We start from the raw sequence: 19,774 nt of genomic DNA on the forward strand, positions 1-19,774 counted from the left end.
TCCCTCGGCTTAAGTGGGGTGGGGGGAGAGTGGCAGGTAGGGGGGTACCTATCTAGACACTGAAGCCACATGTCTCTCCAATGAAAATTGGGAGTGGGCATTGTGTGAAGTGGCTGTGGATCTCCTGCCGCAGACGTGTAGGACTGTATAGAGTTGGGAGGGCCACCCGAGGGTCATCTAGCCCAGCCACCTCACAATGTAGGAATTACAGCTAAAGAACGCCAGGCAGATGGTCCCCCAACTGCTGCTTAAAAGCCTCCAGTGGTGGAGACCCCCAACACCTTCCAAGGTCATAGAATTGCAGGGTTGGAAGGGAACCCCAGGAGTCATCTAGTCCAGCCCCGGTGGACAGCGGGCACGATCCATCCCGTTCTGCAAGGCTAAAGATGCTGCTCAAGGCTAAAGAGGAAGCCAAGGCAGTGAGCGGGATGCATCGCACTCGCTGCCTTGTCTTCTTTAGCTGCGCTGGAGAGGTTGCGCGGCTATGGATCCCGCTCACTGTCTTGGCTTCTTTGCTCTTTGGGGCTGGGGGGGGGACCCAGGCTTCCCCCGCAGCCCTGAGAAGCTCTGGGAGAAGCGGACAGGCTGCACACATAATATTTTTTCCCTTGATTTCCCCCTCTAAAAACTAGGTGCGTCCTGTGGTCCGGTGCGTCCAATAGAGCGAAAAGTACGGTAACTTGGTATGCTTAGCTTGCTGCTTCAAATCAACCACAGCATATCAAAACAGCTGCTTACTTTACTCAAAAAGAAAAAGTGTTAAATTGACACCAGTCCTTCAGTTGGTTGTATAGCACACTTTCCCCTTTTGCTGGTGGTATCAAAGATCCTATATTACTGCATGCTTTCACAGAGAATTATTATAAGAAGCTTTCCCTGTGCCGACATTCTTCTATGGAAGTTAGATTTCCTATACTGTATATATACAAACCCAAAAATGAGAATTCTGCTTATTCTATGAAGCTTCTGAAAGCAGCAATATGGCAATCTTGTCTGTTTATATGGGATATGAGGACGACTCTGGAGTATGTCAGGCACTAGGCTAAGTCTGAGGCGGGTTTTTTTGGATGGAGGGCACTGTCTGGACCAGTATTCCACTAGTGGGTGGTGGCAGATCCACACAAAGCTATTTCACATGGATGCAGAGGCATGTCTTGGTATTAAATTCTTAGTAACTCCACAAGTTTCACCTGTTTTCTTTAGACTTTCAATCCATTTTCTCCATCCTTTATAGACTTAAATCAACTCTTGGGGGCTTCATGTTCCACATCCCTGGAACAATGGAAGCTATGTTGTTGCTTTCCTTTTCTGGGCTCTGCAGGCTACTAACTTCACACTCATCTACCATTGTTAAAAGCAGCAGGATGTTCTTGCCACCCAGTTGTGGGGTGTTCTGGCTTGGTTCAGCACTAATCCCTTGCTCCTTGTTTCAGTACTTGATCTGTACTGCTGTACACTACAGCATACAATTTATCCCATGGGACTGATAATTCCTGAGATCTCTTTACGCAACAAGTAAAAAGTGCTTTCATTTGCAGCACTGGCCACCTGACTGCATAGTTCGCATTGGTCAAGCATTACTTTCAGACTGGTCTTTCTCTTTTGCTATTGGACTTCCTCTCTCTGATGACTGTACTACACTTTTCTTCAAATACTTCTGTGCTTAGTAGCTGGCTAGGTTGAACTGTGTCATTAATACGATTGGTATTTTCAGGTCTACACATCTGACAGAAGCGTTCTTAGCTCTTGATCATGTTGTGGCACACCACTTTTGAGTCTCATTGTAAAACCTGGTGGCTTTTGTTAATCTAGCCGCACTCATGTCAGTTGAATGGCTTGGAAATCACGCTACCTCCCTGCAACATTAAACAGTTCAAGAGATGAAAAGTACTAACAAATTAGGAGTCATCTTGTACATGACGGCTATATCTAGACTGGCATCTAGCCTCTCCAAATCCCATGCTACAGCCCAGAGTGCTGGAACTATCAAAGTGTAATTGCACTAAAGAAAGCTTCCAACAGGGATGCATGCATATCATTTCTCATCAGTTGGAGATTTCCAGCCAGTTATGTAAACTGAAAAATAAAGGGTTTAGTCTTAATGGTTGCTTGTGTGAGCAGAAGGCAATGAGTTAGCTTAGCTTAGTTCCCCTGCCCTGCTGCATCCCATTCAATTCACAGGGCCTGCTTTAAGGGATGCAACAGCAAGGAGATGTGAAAGCCCCGTTGCATCAGCAAAAGCTCTGAAATCTTGGGGTGCAGCTTGGTATGTTTGAAATTATGTAAAAAGTTAAATTATGTCCACATACAAGTCATCACTTGACGCTGCAGTCTCACATGCATCTTTTACAAGTAATGTGAATCAGCTTTTAGACCAGGTGGGGAAACTGAGGTCCTCTATCTGTTGCTGGATTCCTTGGGCAACAGCCACACCATACATGTAAAGTGTTCTCACATCATTTTAAAAATCAAGGATTACTCTGCAAAATCCTGGGATCTGTAGTTTGTTAAGGGCGCTGAGTGTTAGGAAATTCCTCACAGAGCTACAGTTCTCATCAGCCTTAAACAATAGTTCCCAGGATTTGCACTTGGGGGGGGGGGGTATGACTTACAATGGTGTGAGAGTGATTTACGTGTATGGTGTGGATGTAGTGGGTCCTCTCTTATCAACTGCAGCCAGCGTGGCCTATCAAGGATGCTGGGAGTTGAAAAATTCAGCAAGAGCTTGAGGACCATGGATTCCACATCCTTGCTGTCGACATGGCTGGAGCTGGAGAGAAACAAATGCAATAGAGCCCAGCCTGCTAGGCAGCTCGCTCCTCACTTAAGAATAACCAGGCACAATGGACGAGACTGTTGGACCAAGAATTCTATAACAGACGCACACGGAGTGGAAATCACTTTTACAAGTTTCTTTATGAAATTAAATGTAGCCCCTCCCACGAGGGGAAAGATATAGTGCAAGAATGAATTTATACAAGCTTCTGGATTTGCGTAACTAGCGGCTGGGTAGCCGTAGTTGGACACTGCATCTCTGTGGCAGACTTCTGAGTGCTCACCCCCTCACAGTAGTCTCATACCAGAGTACATGGTTTTCTTTTTAAGTTCACAGTACCAGGAAATCCCTAAAGGATGGGATTCAGTCAGTTATGGCTTCTAGCTATCTTGCTATAGTAAGGCAAATCTTTCTCTCTTTTTCTAGTCAAGGATTACATGGGTATTTTTGCCCACCGTTTTCAAGTGTCAGTGTGTCTATATATACACCCTTCTGTATAAATCTGGAACTCTGTGGCCCAGGCTTCCTATCCCCGCACCGCCTCTGCAGACTATTGCGTGGGTGGCACAGTTCCCAAAGATAATACTGATTTGCTTGTAAGTGGTACTGGTACATCTGAAATTCACCTTCAGACATGTCTCATTTTTTTAGGAATATAGGCTTACAAATGTTGGCCTTTGTCTTTAGTGGAAAAAAATAGACAAAACAGGCATCAAGTTAACATCTGACAAGACAGATTACAAACTCTTACAAAATACAGTTATCTGCACTTTTACCATAAATAAACATTTAAAAACACTGACAGAAAAAAAAATTCATTGGCCAAGAACTATGGCAAAGTGTTGGTAGAGAATAAAAGTAATTTAAAGTTAATTTAGGCACATTTCCCCCTCCCCCACAATGTACATTAACTCAACTAGGTCTCAGCTGTTAGTCATGCTTCAGGTTGGCCAGTCAGGTTCTGGTTCGTGGTCAGTAGTTCTGCTTTCAGCAAAGGGAGGTTGAAGGTGGCTCCCTGGCCATGCTCGGATTCTTCAGGATTTCTGTGAAAACGGGTGAGGATGCTGATGGGAAAGGAGTCCATTGTCCCAGGAGAAAACGGTGTGTAACAGCAGCAACAACACTCAACAGCTTTTTGGAGCAAATGCAAAGCTGGCACTGGGACTGCTCATCCCCTTGCCCCTATTTTGTCTAGCGACCTTGTTGAAACTGCAAGCAAATCATGGTCCCAAGGGAAGGAATGGTCCAAAAGGAAAACGACAAAATAAGGGTGGTTTTTGTGGTGTTTTTAAGGAAAGAAAACAGGAAAGGTTCCAACTATGTTCTAACTCAAGCCTCTTGCTTTCTCTTCCTGGGTATTCAAAAGAGATGGGCAGGCTCAGCTCACGTTCACAGACACACGCGTACGTACACACAACAACAAAAATGGTCCATGTTGTAACACTTTTGAGCTCATTCAGTCTGGCAAAAGAACTAAGGGAGTAAAGGGAAGATGCTATCCCTCTGAAAGCCAGGAGGGGGAGCTAGTGCTTTGTTTTGCAGGACTGATGCATAAAGTGCTTTCTCAGAAGGTATTCAGGCACAAGATCAGGCTGCTTCCCCTCATTTTCGAAATGGTGCCAGCCTGCTGATGTTCTGCCAGAAATTGGAAGGCTTGCGCTTGGGCTCCGCCAGCATGAAAACTTGCTGCTGGGGGAGGTTCGTCGGCAATGTGGGGTGCTTCTGGCGCATCAAGAAATCGTAATAAGTCCGGGTGACCACTGTTAACAACATGAGCAAGAGGATAAAAGGTTACATTGACGCAGATTCAACGCATTCTCGCCCGTGATGCCCAGCATGATCTAAATTTAATAGAACAATTCTTCAAAATAACTCAATGCTGCCTTTTAGCAGAAGCATCCAACAGGACCTTCTTATCTCTTATGTTCATTTTCTACCTGATCTCGTGACACTTTGTGGGGGAGGAGAAAAAGCTGATAAAAGGGTCCTCATGCTCAAGCCATCTGCAGCACAACTACCATTTCTGAACACATGAGCCACTAGTAATATTTTTATCTTGAGATGTGGCTAGGCATCACATTAAATTTTGCCTTTAACATGCAGGTTTCTTTAAATAGCAAACCTGGGAGGCCTGATTATTATGGAATTGCAGCAAGTGGGGGTCTTTTTTGAGGGGGGGGGGATCCTGCCTTCCCCTGCTGTTCTGAGGACAATTCTACCTATGAAGTAGGTACTTTGCTTTTGGGTAGATGCTTCCAACTGAATAAAACTAGCTTCCAAGAGCAGGTTCTTGTATATTGCCCTGTATCCTGGATCTCCTTGGCAGGGCTGAAGGCAGCTCAGCATGTTCAGGGTGCTCTGAAATGCATGGTGTGAAAAGAGAAAAAGTGTCTCCCCTCCTAATACTAGAACTTGGGATAATTCCCCAATTGGAGAGAGAGATAAAAGAGAAGGATAACTATCCTGACTTGCCTTTTGGTTTTCCACTCTGGTTCAGTTTGCTGGCATTAAGCATGGCTTGTTTCTTCTGCACCTCAGTAATGGAAAAACCTAGAAGATGAAACAAAACTCATTAGCTCAGCTGTGGCTTTGCAAGGTGCATCATAGAAACACAGGCACAGCAACCAAGGGGGACGGTCAAGTGCAAAATCCCAAGAAGCAAAAATTACACTAGCAGCTTGATTCTGCGCACAATGACTTGGAAATCAGCCCGCTGCTCTGGCCACTTTTCCCTTTCGCCCCACCCACCACTGGAAGTTTCTCTTAGGGGGAAGGAAGCCCTTGGGCTGAAAAGGGCTCCCCACCCCTGACTCAGGAGATGCTTTGGCACAGCTAGTGGACCAGTGCATCCATCAGGCAGAAAGATTACATAGGAGGGCCCTCTAAGACCCTAGGCAATGTTTCGTTTGTTACATCCGTAGGGAAATTAGAGTATTTCAAAAGTGTGACATGCAGCTCAGGTGGGGCAGGTGAGAATCTTATGGGGAAAGGGTTTTCTCTGCTTAATGGCTGCACAATGCCTTCAGCAGCAAACCCAGCAACTGTTGCATACCGGTTTCCTGGTCAAGCTGAACCTGCTTCCTTTCGTTCTCAAAGGCCTTGAGCCAACGCTGCTTGTGCTCTGGCTTTTTTGCACAGAATAAGTGGACTTCTTCAGTGTCCCTGCAGTGCAGCTTGAATGCGTTTTTAATGGTGACGTTGAAGTCCTTGTCTTTCCCATCTTCCACATCCAGAATCTCCATGTTGTCCATGCCGATTCGACTCTTATAGTACAGGATGTCACGTCGCAGGAGATCCTAAGAGGAAAAATATAGTCATCTTCCACTTGGCTTCTCAGAGTCTCCCGCTGCACAAATACTCAAGACAGAAATATACATGGGCTACAATGTGCAAAATAATATGTATGTCAGAACATCAGAAAAGCCAATCAAGCCAATGGCCCAGCTAGCCTAACAACTGGTTTCTCACAGTGGCCAACCCATGAGAAGCCCTAAGGTAGGATTTGAGCCCAATAGCCCTCCTCAGATACGATTCCAGCAACTAGCATTGAGAGAGGCATATTCTGCTTCAGAAAGTGGAGGTAGAATGTAGCCATTGTGGTTTTTCCCCCAGAACGGAGGTTCATCTACAGTTACCGTATTTTTCGCCCTATAGGATGCACTTTTCCCCCTCCAAAAATGAAGGGGAAATTTGTGTGTGTCCTATGGGGCGAATACAGGCTTTCGCTGAAGCTTGCAGAGCGAGAGGGGTCGGTGCGCACCGACCCCTCTCACTCTCCAGGCTTCAGGAAGCTATCAGCAAGCCTGGGGAGCCCGCGTGAGTTCCCGCAGGGCTCCCTAGGCTGCAGATAGCAGCCTGCCACCCGGCGCGCGTCCTATGGGATGGAGCGTCCTATGGGATGAAAAATACGGTATATATTTTCAGGATTTATATTAAGTTTCCCTCCCTTTGTTTGTGGGAACAGCAATTCAAAGAGGTGGATTCCAACAAAGGGTTGGGGAACTCACAAAAGTCACCAAATGCAACCCAGAAGAAAACCTACACCCGAATCTTCCCTGGCACATTACTAAATAAAATAGAGGAGTGTAAAAATCAGCTGCTACTGTCCAGTGTTTTGTAACAGAACAGAGTAAGGGTTTCTAATGTCACTACTAATACAAGGAAAGTTGTGATATTGCCCTAGGAAGTCTTGGTAGTTTTTAATTGCTTGGAGAATGTATGGTAGGTTTGCACTCATTAAATGGAATATAATAGTTGCGCAAGAATTTCTTCTCGTTGTTCAAACAATATTGTACACATGATTTTTAGGTTACTAACTTACTAAGTGATTGTACTTAAGATCAAAAGACCACTCTGTATTTCCATTCTCCCAAGCATGGCAAGAGGTGGGCTTTTGTACATATACTCAAGAAATTTAAGTCTTATTGAACAACCTAGGGACCTTTAGGCTGTAGGGCATCATCCTTCAAGAAACTCAAAGTACCACTTGATTACATTATAATACACATGGTTGGAAATGTTCCTGTGCCATTTTGTGCAGAAATGTGTTTCAGACACCTTTCATTTAAATCATAAGATGGATAACTGAAACCAATGCAGTGGTACTTCGGGTTATATATGCTTCAGGTTACATACGCTTCAGGTTACAGCCTCCGCTAACCCAGGTTAAGAACTTTGCTTCAGGATGAGAACAAAAATTGTGCTCCAGCGGCGCGACAGCAGCAGGAGGCCCCATTAGCTAAAGTGGTGCTTCAGGTTAAGAACAGTTTCAGGTTAAGAACGGACCTCTGGAACGAATTAAGTACTTAACCTGAGGGTTAAAGTTTTTTGGGGGGTCTTCTCCCCAATCAGAACCCTTTTTAAATAAAGCCTTTTGTTCACCTCCCAAGGTACATAATTTTATGTGAAAATGATTATTTCATCATCCTGACATGATTTCTGGAGCCCTTACCCAAACCAGATGCTCACAAATGTCACTCCACAACCTACCTACAATATCATCAGTTTACATCATAAGGTTTATATAGGAAGTCATTATCATTTTGTGTGGCAGTATGGCAGATAAAACAGACAATCTGAAAAGTTAGGGGGCTGCTCTCCCTTACATGTCCTTCTTACAGAGATAGACTGGTGTTAGGTACTTTTCTACAGCCACACAAACAAATTATTCAGTTGTGCTGCAGAATGTTTCATACCCTGCAAGAATATTGTGCAGTTCTGAAAAATGTTTATTCGGTTCAATGAATCCATGTGGAATGTATCAAGAGAAGCTGCCAGCTCTCTCAAGGCCACGTACGGTACGGGCTCTTTGCTCTTTAAGTATTTTTTCAGCATTCAAAATTTCCATGGCAACTGGTAAGATGTGGTGCATACACTTGCATCTGTGGAAATGTTCCCCTAAGATATATATCCTTTTGGTGATCTTGCAGTCAGAGTGCATGTTCTATGAACATATAAGTAGATTCTTCAACATATTTTCCCCTAACCAGGGGACTGTATCTTATGTGATGCACAGACACCGATGTGAATATTGTAACTGCACCATCCTATTAATTGTAGTCATAGCAAAGACTTAGTATAATCATAATAATAGAAGACACAGATATGATAAAACCCATCACTGCTGTAGCAAGGATTATGATGCCTCCTATTACTGAAGGAAACGAGAACATAAGAGTCCTGCTGAGTCAGACCAAAGGCCTATCTAGTCCAATATTCTGTTTTCACAGTGCCCAGACAAATACCCATGGGAAGCCTCCAAGCAGGATGTGACCTTTTCCTCATCCCACCTCCTGGGCTTGGCTTTGTAAGATTTCTACTCAGGCATGCACCTTAATGAATAACATGAGCGTTTATATACGCAGGTGGAAACATTGTTAGACTCTTATCTATTCAATACAACCATAGAAATTGCCCTGATGCTTAGAAAGAACGTGGGTGGCACTTTCTGATGGATTTAATTTGATAGCATTTTCAGCTGCCGTATTTTAATCTTGCAAAAGCTAAATGCCTCACTCTCCTCCAGCGCCGCAGGAGAGAAGTCCACAGCAAGACTCTTTCATTAACTGTTGGTAGAGAAATTCACAGCAGACTAGCATGGAAGAAACGATGGCAGGGAAGGCAGGTCTGCAGTAGGAAACCCTTTCCTTGATTTATATGAATAGTGACGTTTAGATTAATGCTATCACCCTGACACACTGGGATGTTCTTTAATGCAATGCTTGAGTGCAAAACAATGAAAAGCAGTGGGGAATTCCACTATCGGTGGAGAGTGTTAACTGGCAGAGGCAGAAGTGGACACAGCTTGCTTAGCTTACCTTCTTGCAGCAGACAAGCTGATGATCAAAGAGGAAGAACATTCTTTGATGGCTCTTTGCTTGAGGCTGGGAAATTTTGGTTAATTCCCCAGAGTAGATAAGTTCAGAACTCTTCACAAGGACATCTTCACCCTGTCACTCACAACACAAGAGACATGTCATTTTCTTTCTCAAAAAAAGCTGACAAGTAATATATAGCAGCCTATTGTGGAGATACTCTGGGGCCAAACAGGATGGTGTTGGTTTGTTTTTTTAAAAAACACTCCCAGATATTTCCCTATTAAAGCTCAAAAAACACACATAAAAGTGGTTAGTGCCAGTAGACCAAACACAAGAAAATTAGGTGTTCTTTTTTTACTTTTTCAAATTATTTTTATTCATTTCCCAAATTATTACAAATCAAACCATATTCATTTAATACAAACATATGATCACCATCATTTCTTCGCATAGCTGCATCATTATTTAGCTGCATCTTATTTAGAGTCCAGTTGACATCCTTCACTTGCTGTTAAACCGTTCTTCTAGCTGGCCTTTTTTTTCATCTTACAAGCAGCACCTCCATTACATCTTGTAAATAAACAATCTATTTCACGGTGTGGTCCTTCAAATACATTGTCGTTGGCAGGCACGACTTGTGCGGCACAGCAGGATGCAGTGAGCTCCCCAGAAGCCACTGGGGAACGTTGCCAGGATTTTTGCCTCATAAATCTTGGTTTTCCCCTGCCTGCACCTCCTCGCTGCCCATGGAGGGTAGCGAGGAGCAAGCACCATTGACTTGTGATGTGACCAGAAACTTCAAAAGCTAGAGTTTCATTGGCAGTGAATATCAAGTCCCACCAGTCTAAGAATGCTTGCAAACAGTTTGGCTAATAAAAATGTTTATTCTAACTTCTATAATTAGCAAGTGTGAGAAATTAAATCTAGGAAGATATTAAAATTCATCTGGCTAGCTTATGACTTGATCTGATAATCCACTGCTCTGGAACAAGAACTAATGGGGTCAATAAAAGGGACAGGTGGATGGGTTGCACGAGGACGCCTTCATGGCACATGGGGATCTGAAGCCTTGACCAAGTCAAGGTAAATGGGCAAGATACTCAGGAGGCAGATTCTCAGTGCAGCCTTGTGGTTTTTGTGCATGTTTGTAATAAAGAATAATCTTCCCCCGTGGAGAAGCCATAAGAACATTTCTTTACCTCCCAGTCCTCTATTGAACTTTGCCACTGAGCAATTTTGTCTATGTTTTCCAAACGCCTCTTCCTCTCGTTGATGAGTCGTGCTACGTTCTTCATGGCATTCAAAGCGGCTTCGACGTCCTTAAAATCCCTAGGTTTTAAATGGATTCCATTAGAGATGTCAACACGAAGCAGCCACAATGCAAAGGGAATGGCCCTCTCCCCAAAGCGTAAGAAACTAGCAGAAAAATTGTGGGGTTAAAAAAAAAGAAGTAAAAAGAGCAGCCAGGAGCTCTACCCCTGACTTGAAGTACATCTGATGTAATTGCTCGAGCTTTAATAGTTTCCCTATCTGCGGTGCGGAGATAATATAGAAGAGTTACAACTTGTGACTTGGTTTGCTGATGCCTGCGAAACACTTCTGCAGTATAAATAACTGTGAAGCTAGCAACTGCTGTGATTGCACTCCCGTGCTTCTCTGTACAGGACCTGGAGTGGTGTCTACTTGGAATTCTCCCCCATCACATTATACACCACACAACATACATTGCTGCCCTTTCTTTACTTGCTGTTCAGGGCACCAGCAGTAGTAATTACAGGCACACCCTCAGTATCTGGAGGAAGCAGCTTCCATAACCAGCATCAGGCCTGCTTAAGCTTTGTTGCATCAGCAAAACCGCCATCCCCTGGATGGACATTAGCTGCAGAAACTTTGACCATTTGCACGTTCCAGAGAAAAAGCCTATTTGATCACTGGAAGGTCACAAAAACAAAATGGGACCTAGACACAACCATAAAGAAAGGCCTGCTCAAGTTACTACCAACTAATTTTTACAAGTATCAAAAGAAGGAACAAACTAAGATGGCTGCATCTGAGACAGGATATGTATCCTCCCTGCCACTTTTTAATCCTCCGTACCTGTGTTGTGGGTTGGTATATTTCAGCAGTTCTGCAAGCTGCAGGGGGTACTTGCAAATTTTCTGCACTGGAGTCAGGAGGAAGCCATCCAGAGAGATGTCGATCATCTTCTGAAGCAGGCGACATGCTTCAAAGAAATAAACATACTTGCTCACTTTGGTGAGTCGGGAAAGCTCCATGCAGGCATTGGGGTGGTTATTGCAGTACTCAGAATAGATCTGGAACTCGTTTTGCTAAATTGGAACAAAAATATATATTATTATTATTACTACTACTAATACTACCAGTAGTAGTACATTTATTATTTTAACTGTTTATTTATCTTTCATGGGTGTTATACAGAACAATAAAATTCAATAAATTCTCCCCCCATCTTTCCATGGAAGAACAGATTCATACAAGAGAAACAGAAAAAAACCTGTAGTTTGAAAGAGCAGGTGGGGTTCGCTGACCTGGGAAGGTGGCCAATTTAGGGGAAGAGAAACTCTGGTCCTAAACCTCCGCTGCCTTGTGGGATATCTTCAGGAGAAGAAAAGGCTAAGGCTTAAGCCCTACACAAATCCAGAAAGGAGTCCCCAAGACAGCTGGGTGGTGCCTTGTACCCCTCCTTCCGGCAACTCCTGCAGCCCAGCTGGGTCCAAATGGATTGCTCTGCTTTGCTTTGGACAACATTAGCGAGGCTGAGAAGGGGGTCTTTGTCGCCTGGGTAGCCCAGGACCTACATACGTATGACAAGGCTTATACCCCAGGGAGGTCCACTTAGGTGCTGCAAACGCTGCCGTTTGACTTCACCCCCGGAGGCACACTCCATTGTCTCTCAAGACAAATGGATGCCAACAAATAGTTTGAAAGTCAGCCTACTGAGAGATGGTAGAGAGAAGTCCATGATTTGCTGTGAATTGCTGGTGGTCGACAGGCATGCACTTTTGTATATGCGTATGCAATAAGGTCAAAGAGACACTTATTGGAAAGTGTCCCTTTCTTTATTCTTTGTTCACCTAATTTTTCAGTGATTTCATCCATTAGTGGCACATGCCAGATTTGATTCACATTTCATATAAGTCAACATTTATACTATTACATTTCTGATCTATAAAAATATAGCTTTTTACTTGAAAAAACAATGATAGAAAGGATCCCTGCTTCAAAGATCACAAACAGAACAGGTGAAGGAAGGAAGAACACGGGGAACAAGATGTTCTTTTAAAAGCACAACAAAAAGAGAAGGGAGGGAGGCAATAACTAAATGGAAGTGAAATATCCAGAGGCTGGCTATAGGCAGAAGAGGCACATGAAACAGAACAAGAGAAGCCCTGTAGTGAGATTAAATTGTGGGAAAGGGGATCAGTTTAAAAAGAGAGAGATAAGAGATAAAGTCAAAATTAGATTTGCCAGGGACAACTAAGCCCTGATCCGGCTTGTCCAACTAAGGTAGTAACAACTATGGTTCTAAGGGTGGCACAGCAATTTTATAAACAAAACATGTCCAGGTAAACTCTAATCCTAGACCCTCTTACCTCCCTCAACTCCCTCCCTTTCCCAAGCCTAATGTTCAAATGTAATCACCATCTCTGTAGTCACAATAACAGGAATAATGTCAATACTTTCCCACATAATTCAGCTGTCAACTTACATATTCTAAGAAGCAGCAGCCCACCTCACTGAGGTGTGGGTAATCTTTGTTGAATTTCTTCTCCAGTGCTTTAACAAATTTTTTCTGGCACTTGTAGATGTCTTCAATATTCCCAAAGATTGTCTTCAGCTGCTCCTCTGTGAACATGTCTGCTCTTTTACGGCATTGTTTTATATAGCCCTGTAAACAAGTACTGTTTTATGATTCAGGTTTCTTGGGAAACAAAACCAAAGAGAACTGCAGCCCAACTCATCCTTGGCAATACGTCAACAGCTTGATGGAGCAATCTGATGGTGCCAAAGCACCTCAGAGATTATGGACTTGCCATGAAAATGATGATTTCTGCAGAAACAAAAATACTTCTGATGTCTGCATGCAATATTTAGGCAACTAGTGCAAAGGATAATGCCTCTACTTTGAAATGCAGCACTAGAGGCAGACATCGCAGAATTCTCCAGTGAAGTAAAGCTAAGCTGCTTCTGGGGTGACATGCAGAAGAAACACTCTACAATTTTAAGGAACTCAGAAAGATGTACAAAAATGCTCAATTTGCATTTTATGATTTTCCTAGAAGCTGCTAAAACTTAATGTCTTGTGACACCCAAGTCAAAAGGCAAGTATGTGCATTTTAGTGACACTTCACTTTCTCCTCTGTGACCAAAGGTTATGCTGGACAATATGTTCTAATGTTGTAAGTGGGAAAATATATGATTCAATAGGAGAATAAAAGACTACAGTTGTTAGGAATTCTATATGGACCTTTTGAAGGAACTTGCTGCTCGAGTCTGACCAAAACCATTTCCACTGAAGTAGATCACCTTCCTAAGGCTGGTGCTATCCAGATGTTGGACTCAACTCTCATCACCACGTCCAATGTCTAGGGATGGAGGGAGTTGTCATACAACAACATCTAGAGGACACCACGTTTAGAGCAACCATGTCGTGTTTAACTTGATGAAATCAAGGTTTTCAAGGAACTCCTATAGAGTTCCATATTTCAAACATATTTCTAAAATTTAGCTTCTGAACTTCTTTTATCTGTGTGACTTGTTACCTCACATATGTCCTTCAGGTGCTTGATGTAATCTCTTTCCGTGCTTAGGATTTCATTGATAACATTGGTTCTCATTTGGTCCTTAGTTGTTTGCCCCACTCCATAACGGTGGGCAGCATTTCTTGAGTCTTCCTCCCTGCCATCTTCTAACTTCAAAGGATAGTCTTCCATCGGTTCATCCTGGTTCACTCGGAGCTGTTTCAAAACAGGAATATTCCCATCATATAGAAGCAAAGGCAGGACAACAACTTATTGCTTAGGACAAAATATGGGAGAAGAACATTCTGGAAGGCGGAGCTTACTGCAAGTGTTCCAACTAGTTTGTGACTCCTAGACTTGGAATATAAATCTGGCCTTAAATTCTGTTCCATCTCCCAAGGCTACTTACAGAACAACTATTTAAGATACAGATTCAATAATAATAAAACATAAAAATACAATTCCCACAAAAAATCCACAACCAAGCACCCAAAAGCCAATTCAGCAGCAAAAAATGGGTTTTCCTGGAGAAAGCAGTGGGACAAAAGAAAAACCTCTTGGACCTGTGCCTAGAAAGTATAGGGCAAGCAGAAGAAAACATGGGACAAATGGAAGGGTGGAGGAGCCCAAATTTAAGGTAGCAAAAACTCCCATCTGTCCACATACCCAGTGGCTGCTACTGATCACTAAATCATATTAAAAATGTGTCAACTGCTAGAAGTTACTGAAGCTACAGGAAAAGTGCTTCTCTTCTCAAAATGCCCCCTTTCTTGAGTTTGCTGTTAATGAATGAATTTTTTAAAGCAGTGAATAGTTCTTACCCGTACGAAGCTGGCTGGGAACCAGCCCTCGCTGTCCATTATTCTGCCCCACCACCATTCTTTGTTAGTTGCATCCATTACTTCAATGACATCACCAGCCTTGAAGCCCAGCTCTTGGTCATCCATGGTGACATGATCCCAGAGTGCTTCAGCGTAGACCACACCACCATCACTGATGAGCTGGAACAGAGAAAGTAAGTATTTTCACAAACTGATCTTTGCTAGAAGATGCTCAGCTCTTGTCATCCAAGAGGAAAAGTGGTGTTGGTTCAGTGCAGTTGAAAGTCCAAGACTCTGGGGTAGCTCAGTTGGTAAAGCATGAGGCTCTTAATCTCATTTTGAGAAGAGAGTCCTGCATTGAAGGGTTGGACTAAATGACCCTCACGGTCCCTTCCAACTCTATGTCTATAATTCTATGAGATTTGAGCTGGGAATCTGGGTATGTAGTGTATAGCTACAGTCACAGATTAAGCTCTTAGTGCCCTAGGATCTGCATAAATAGCTGAAGCAGATGGCCTAGAATCAATCCAGGTGTTTTAGCATATAATTCATAAAATGGAGGGGTTATGCTCATAACCACATGCATGCGCGCGCACACACACACACTACATCAAACACAACTACGTTAACCTGGCAGCCTCGTTTATTTCTACTATTGAACTTGTGCTACAGAAGGACTTGGTGTGACACAGCTTTATATAAAAAACTGGGCGATCTATTATTATTTTAAGATTGCATTCCTTCTCTCCTGCATCAGGAGTCATCTGGAGAGAGTTTGCATACAACATCAATATGCAAGAAATACATTTTGGATTTCAAAGTTATTCTGTGTGACAAGGTGCCCATCAGTAAGGCCCAAGCCCTCCTTTCGTGTTCCATTTATCTTTACAAATAACTATTTAGCTTAATCTGTCTGGTTGATTTTTCTTCCCTAAATTTACTTATTAACTAATATAACACCACAGATTTAACCATCCTCTCTCTCTCTCTCTCTCTCTCTCTCTCTCTCCATATTCCCATCTTGTGGACTCTAAGGCTACCAGTAGTTGCAATTAAATGCCTCTTTTCCATGACAGAGCTTTTTCACTTGTTGCAGAGCAAATCCTATCAGGGCCCGCCTGGCCAAGAGGTGAGATGAGACAGTGGCCTCAAGGTGGCAGGCTCTGGACAGCTGCAAGGGGTGGCAGATCTGCCTCCTGTACTTGTGGGCCACCTCTTATTCTGCCATGCACCCGCTGCTGCATGCCCGTCTGCCATGTGCCCACCACCAGGTGGCAGCAGGATGGCAGTGGGTATGTGACAGGCAGAGGAGGAGGCAGGGGTGGCTTTTTCTGTTTTACCCCACCCCAAAACAACTTCCTGGGCTGACCCTGAATCCTATGCATGATTACTCAGAAATAAGTGCCACTGAGTCCTAAGACTGCAGTTTTAAGCATACCTCTCTGGGAATTAGGACCCTGGAATACCTTCGGAGTAAACTAAACACACATAGGAGTTAAGGCTATTAATTTTGTTCCATAATACAATATTGCAGTATGGCTAAATATTATGGCAAAGAGCACCACAGAAAGTTATGACCAGCATGATGGAGGAGCATTCATCTACACAAGCAGACAGGTAATTTCATTCTGCATGGGAGTCATGTTAACTTTTAAATGTGGATAAGCTTTTTGCCAAGCATGAGGTTGGGGTTTGCAATTATCTAGTGAAGCTGATGGTGTCATTTGCTCTGCTTCATTCTCATGCTTCACTTAGCAAGGGTAATAGGAATGTGCTGCAGAAAGACTGCTTTGCGTTGCAATCATATTGCTATGCAGTGAGCTAATTATATCTTTGCGAACTGAACTTGAGCTTCATCAAACACAGATGAAGCTAAGAAAACACACACAAATATTTTAAAGCAGAGGCAACAGATGGAGATAAACTATATATAAGGTTACACTCATTTCACTGCCTCCTATGAATGCTTCATAAAACGTACTTTACAAACTGTGAGCCACCCGGAGGACTTTTGTTGAATGGGGAATATATAAAGGTATAAAATAAAACAAAGTGATTCAACGTGATGGGGGACACCTGGCATACTAGCAGTACATGTGAAAAGGATCCAGGGGTCTTGGTGGACCACAAGCTTAACATGAGCCAACAGTGTGATGCAGCAGCAAAAAAAAGGCTAATGATATTCTAGGCTGCATCAACAGAAGTATAGTGTCCAGATCAAGGGAAGTAAATAGTACCATTCTATTCCGCCTTGGCCAGACCAAACCTGTTCTGGGAACCATAATTTAAGACGAACTTTCCAAGCAATTTATTGTGCAAGGAAAGTGCAGTTGCTACCCATTTGTTACAGAGAATCCAAATATGTTTTCCCCAAATGTTTCTGTTGCAAGAAGAATCCAGAGCACATTACAACTTCCTGCACGCAAGCCACAATTTGCTCCTGCTGGAATTGTGAGTATCATAGAGGCAGAGGTCATGAGAATGTCATGGTACCAGTCATCAGCAGTGAACAATGGCATACTCATGCCCACAATGCAGGCACTATTCAAAAGTCTTCTTACTATTTGTTTTAAAAAAGAATAAATGCTATGCTGTTATGGTCCAATAGAAGCACTCATCTAGTCTACAACTCCAAAGCTACCCCAACATTGTGCATCAGTGATCTATGGTCCCATCTTGGATACTTCTTTCTTTGAGGTCTTAGAATGGTAGGCCCCTCCTTGTTTTCAGACAGTCCCCTACTAACCTAGAACGGCTGCTCACCAACAACAGGACACGTAAGAGCCACACAAATACAAGCACCAAACTCTGCAACAAACCCAGAAACCAACTCTATCCCCATATCTAGTAACATCAGCCACAACATCAAGGTTCATTTACTTGCTAATCTTCCAATATGACATATACTATCATCTGCCTGATATGCCTCTTTGCATTATACATAAGTCAGTTTATATGTAAAATAACATATTTGGACACACCAAGGTGTAGGTGAGGTAGAGAGCTGGTGACTGACTCACTCAATGAGCTTCATGACCAAGTAGGAATTTGAACCCAGGTCTCCCTTACTTAACTTAAGCTCTCTAGCTACTGTACAGTGGTGCCTCGCAAGACGAAATTAATTCGTTCCGCAAGTCTCTTCGTCTAGCAGTTTTTTCGTCTTGCGAAGCAACCCTATTAGCGGCTTAGCGCTATTAGCAGTTTAGCGGCTATCAGTGGCTATTAAACGCTTAAGGGATTAGCGGATTAGCTGCTAAAAGGCTATTAGCGGTTTAGCGGCTTAGAAAAAGGGGATGGGGAGCGGGGGAAAATCTCAAGACTCGCAAGTTATTTTCGTCTTGCGAAGAAAGCCCATAGGGAAATTCGTCCTGCGAAGCGCATTGAAAAACGGAAAACCCTTTCGTCTAGCGGGTTTTCCGTCTTGCAAGGCATTCGTCTTGCAGGGCACCACTGTATCTTGTTTCTCATTAGCACATCAAACAGAAGGGTTCTAGTTTAGCCTTTTCATTGATGTCTAGTTTCCATGTGCAGAGATTTTACTCTTATTTCAGGTGAGGGGAGCATATGGAGGAGCATTGAGATTTATTTAGGAAAAACTATATGCTGCTTGATTAACAGAACCTCTAAGCAATTTACGAAGCTGTGCAAACCCAATCTGCAGCCTGAAGTGCTATGGCCAAGCCACAGATTTATTTTTTTAATGATAGCTAGGCCCAAATATTATTTATCATGTCCAAAGCTGGAGGATACCAAAAAGGTCCCTGCCCCAATCTCACCACAGTTTGCTGTGGTATAAAATTAAGAAAGCTTCTTTACACCAAGCTTTTGGCTTGCTAGAAATGTGCAAGACCTATAGCTGAAGCTAGATATATTGACTGCACCACAGGTGCTGCTAGAGCTCATTAGCATTTTTACACATCAGCAGCTGTTGTTAAGTATCTGCAGCAGAGCCCTGCTGCAATCTGTTTGCTTCTGCTTAAAAAATACAGATGAAACCCTACAGAGTCTTCTAGTCTTGTGTTTATTGTTTGATGTCAGAAAGTGTATACTGTACAAAAAAAGATATAGTGGAATTTGTTGCACTAGAGCCTCTGAGTCGGGAGCAGAACAAATATTGCCAAGAGGGAGGCAAAACATCCGCATCCAATCCAGGTTAAAGTAATTACCACTGAAAGGAAGCAATTTATCCCTATGCATAGTAATACACATTGCCAAACTATACATCTCTGTGCACATCCTCATCATAACCATTCAGCTCTTATTTGTCTAAAGTGGTTCACCTCTGCATAATTGCCTTATAAGTTGGCATGCAGCAGCGGAAGCACTAGGCAACAGATATATATATGTACATTTGGTGGGTGCAGATCTTTCATCTGCAGTTTATAAATTGTGGATTAAGGCTATTTTAGGAAATAGTCATCATGCTAATCTTTTAGCTCTTTGGTTGTGTTAAAATATTTCTGTAATAACCCAGCACCTATAATGCTGAGCATATTTTATAACAAGATCTGAAAAAAAAACCCACACTTATTTCTACCAGGTGCATAAAACGCTATTTATACAGCAGTTGTTCAGCAAGGATATACTGTTTGTGAGCCCATGTACAGCTAAGGCATAGGGTCCTAGAGCAATAAACTGCTCAGAAATTCAGGTGGGTTTAACAAAGGCCACAGTTTTGGTTAGAGAGCCCTCCATTTGGCATGGCATAGGGCAAGGGTATTGTCATTGAATAGCCCATCAGCTGGCCGATGTCTCCAACCTAGCCCAATTACTTGGCCTTCCAATGGGAAGTTGGTCCGATGTTTTGGGCTTGCCACATTGTGAACCCATATGCTGAGAGCTCCCTCAGACAACTTGGGGGCACTGGGGCCCTACAGCCCCCTGAGCTTTGGCTACAGCTGATAAGCAGCACCCCAAGCCACTTTGGAATCCCCACTCCAGCAAGAAGCAGGGGGCCCATCCCCTGCTTAACCCAGCTATGGACCCTGCCCAATGCCTCCCCAAACAGAGCAAAGTTGTAACAAAAGAAGCCATATAATGGGGAAGGCAAAACCCTCACAGGTCACTGTTAACCAGAGACTGACCCGTATGCACAGC

The 19,774-nt window shown here is 43.2% G+C and overlaps 1 protein-coding gene across 7 annotated transcripts in view; it reads right to left on the reverse strand.

The window, feature by feature from the left end:
- Nucleotides 1–2,897: 2,897 nt before the first annotated feature.
- The window catches only part of ARHGEF4 (Rho guanine nucleotide exchange factor 4), a 155,228-nt gene continuing 138,351 nt past the window's right edge, over nt 2,898–19,774 (reverse strand). For all 7 annotated transcript variants that reach the window (XM_083443440.1, XM_083443442.1, XM_083443441.1 and 4 more), the window contains 9 exons: nt 14,678–14,857; nt 13,878–14,072; nt 12,824–13,003; nt 11,191–11,423; nt 10,293–10,422; nt 9,094–9,225; nt 5,829–6,072; nt 5,249–5,326; nt 2,898–4,536 (listed from right to left, as the gene is read on the reverse strand). In XM_083443440.1, the coding sequence (XP_083299566.1) occupies nt 4,379–4,536; nt 5,249–5,326; nt 5,829–6,072; nt 9,094–9,225; nt 10,293–10,422; nt 11,191–11,423; nt 12,824–13,003; nt 13,878–14,072; nt 14,678–14,857 (1,530 nt within the window). In that variant the 3' untranslated portion in view covers nt 2,898–4,378. The remainder of the gene's footprint in view (nt 4,537–5,248; nt 5,327–5,828; nt 6,073–9,093; nt 9,226–10,292; nt 10,423–11,190; nt 11,424–12,823; nt 13,004–13,877; nt 14,073–14,677; nt 14,858–19,774) is intronic.

The sequence above is a fragment of the Podarcis tiliguerta genome (genome assembly GCF_965153285.1).
Source record: "Podarcis tiliguerta genome assembly, chromosome: 5".
NCBI classification, from domain to species: domain Eukaryota; kingdom Metazoa; phylum Chordata; class Lepidosauria; order Squamata; family Lacertidae; genus Podarcis; species Podarcis tiliguerta.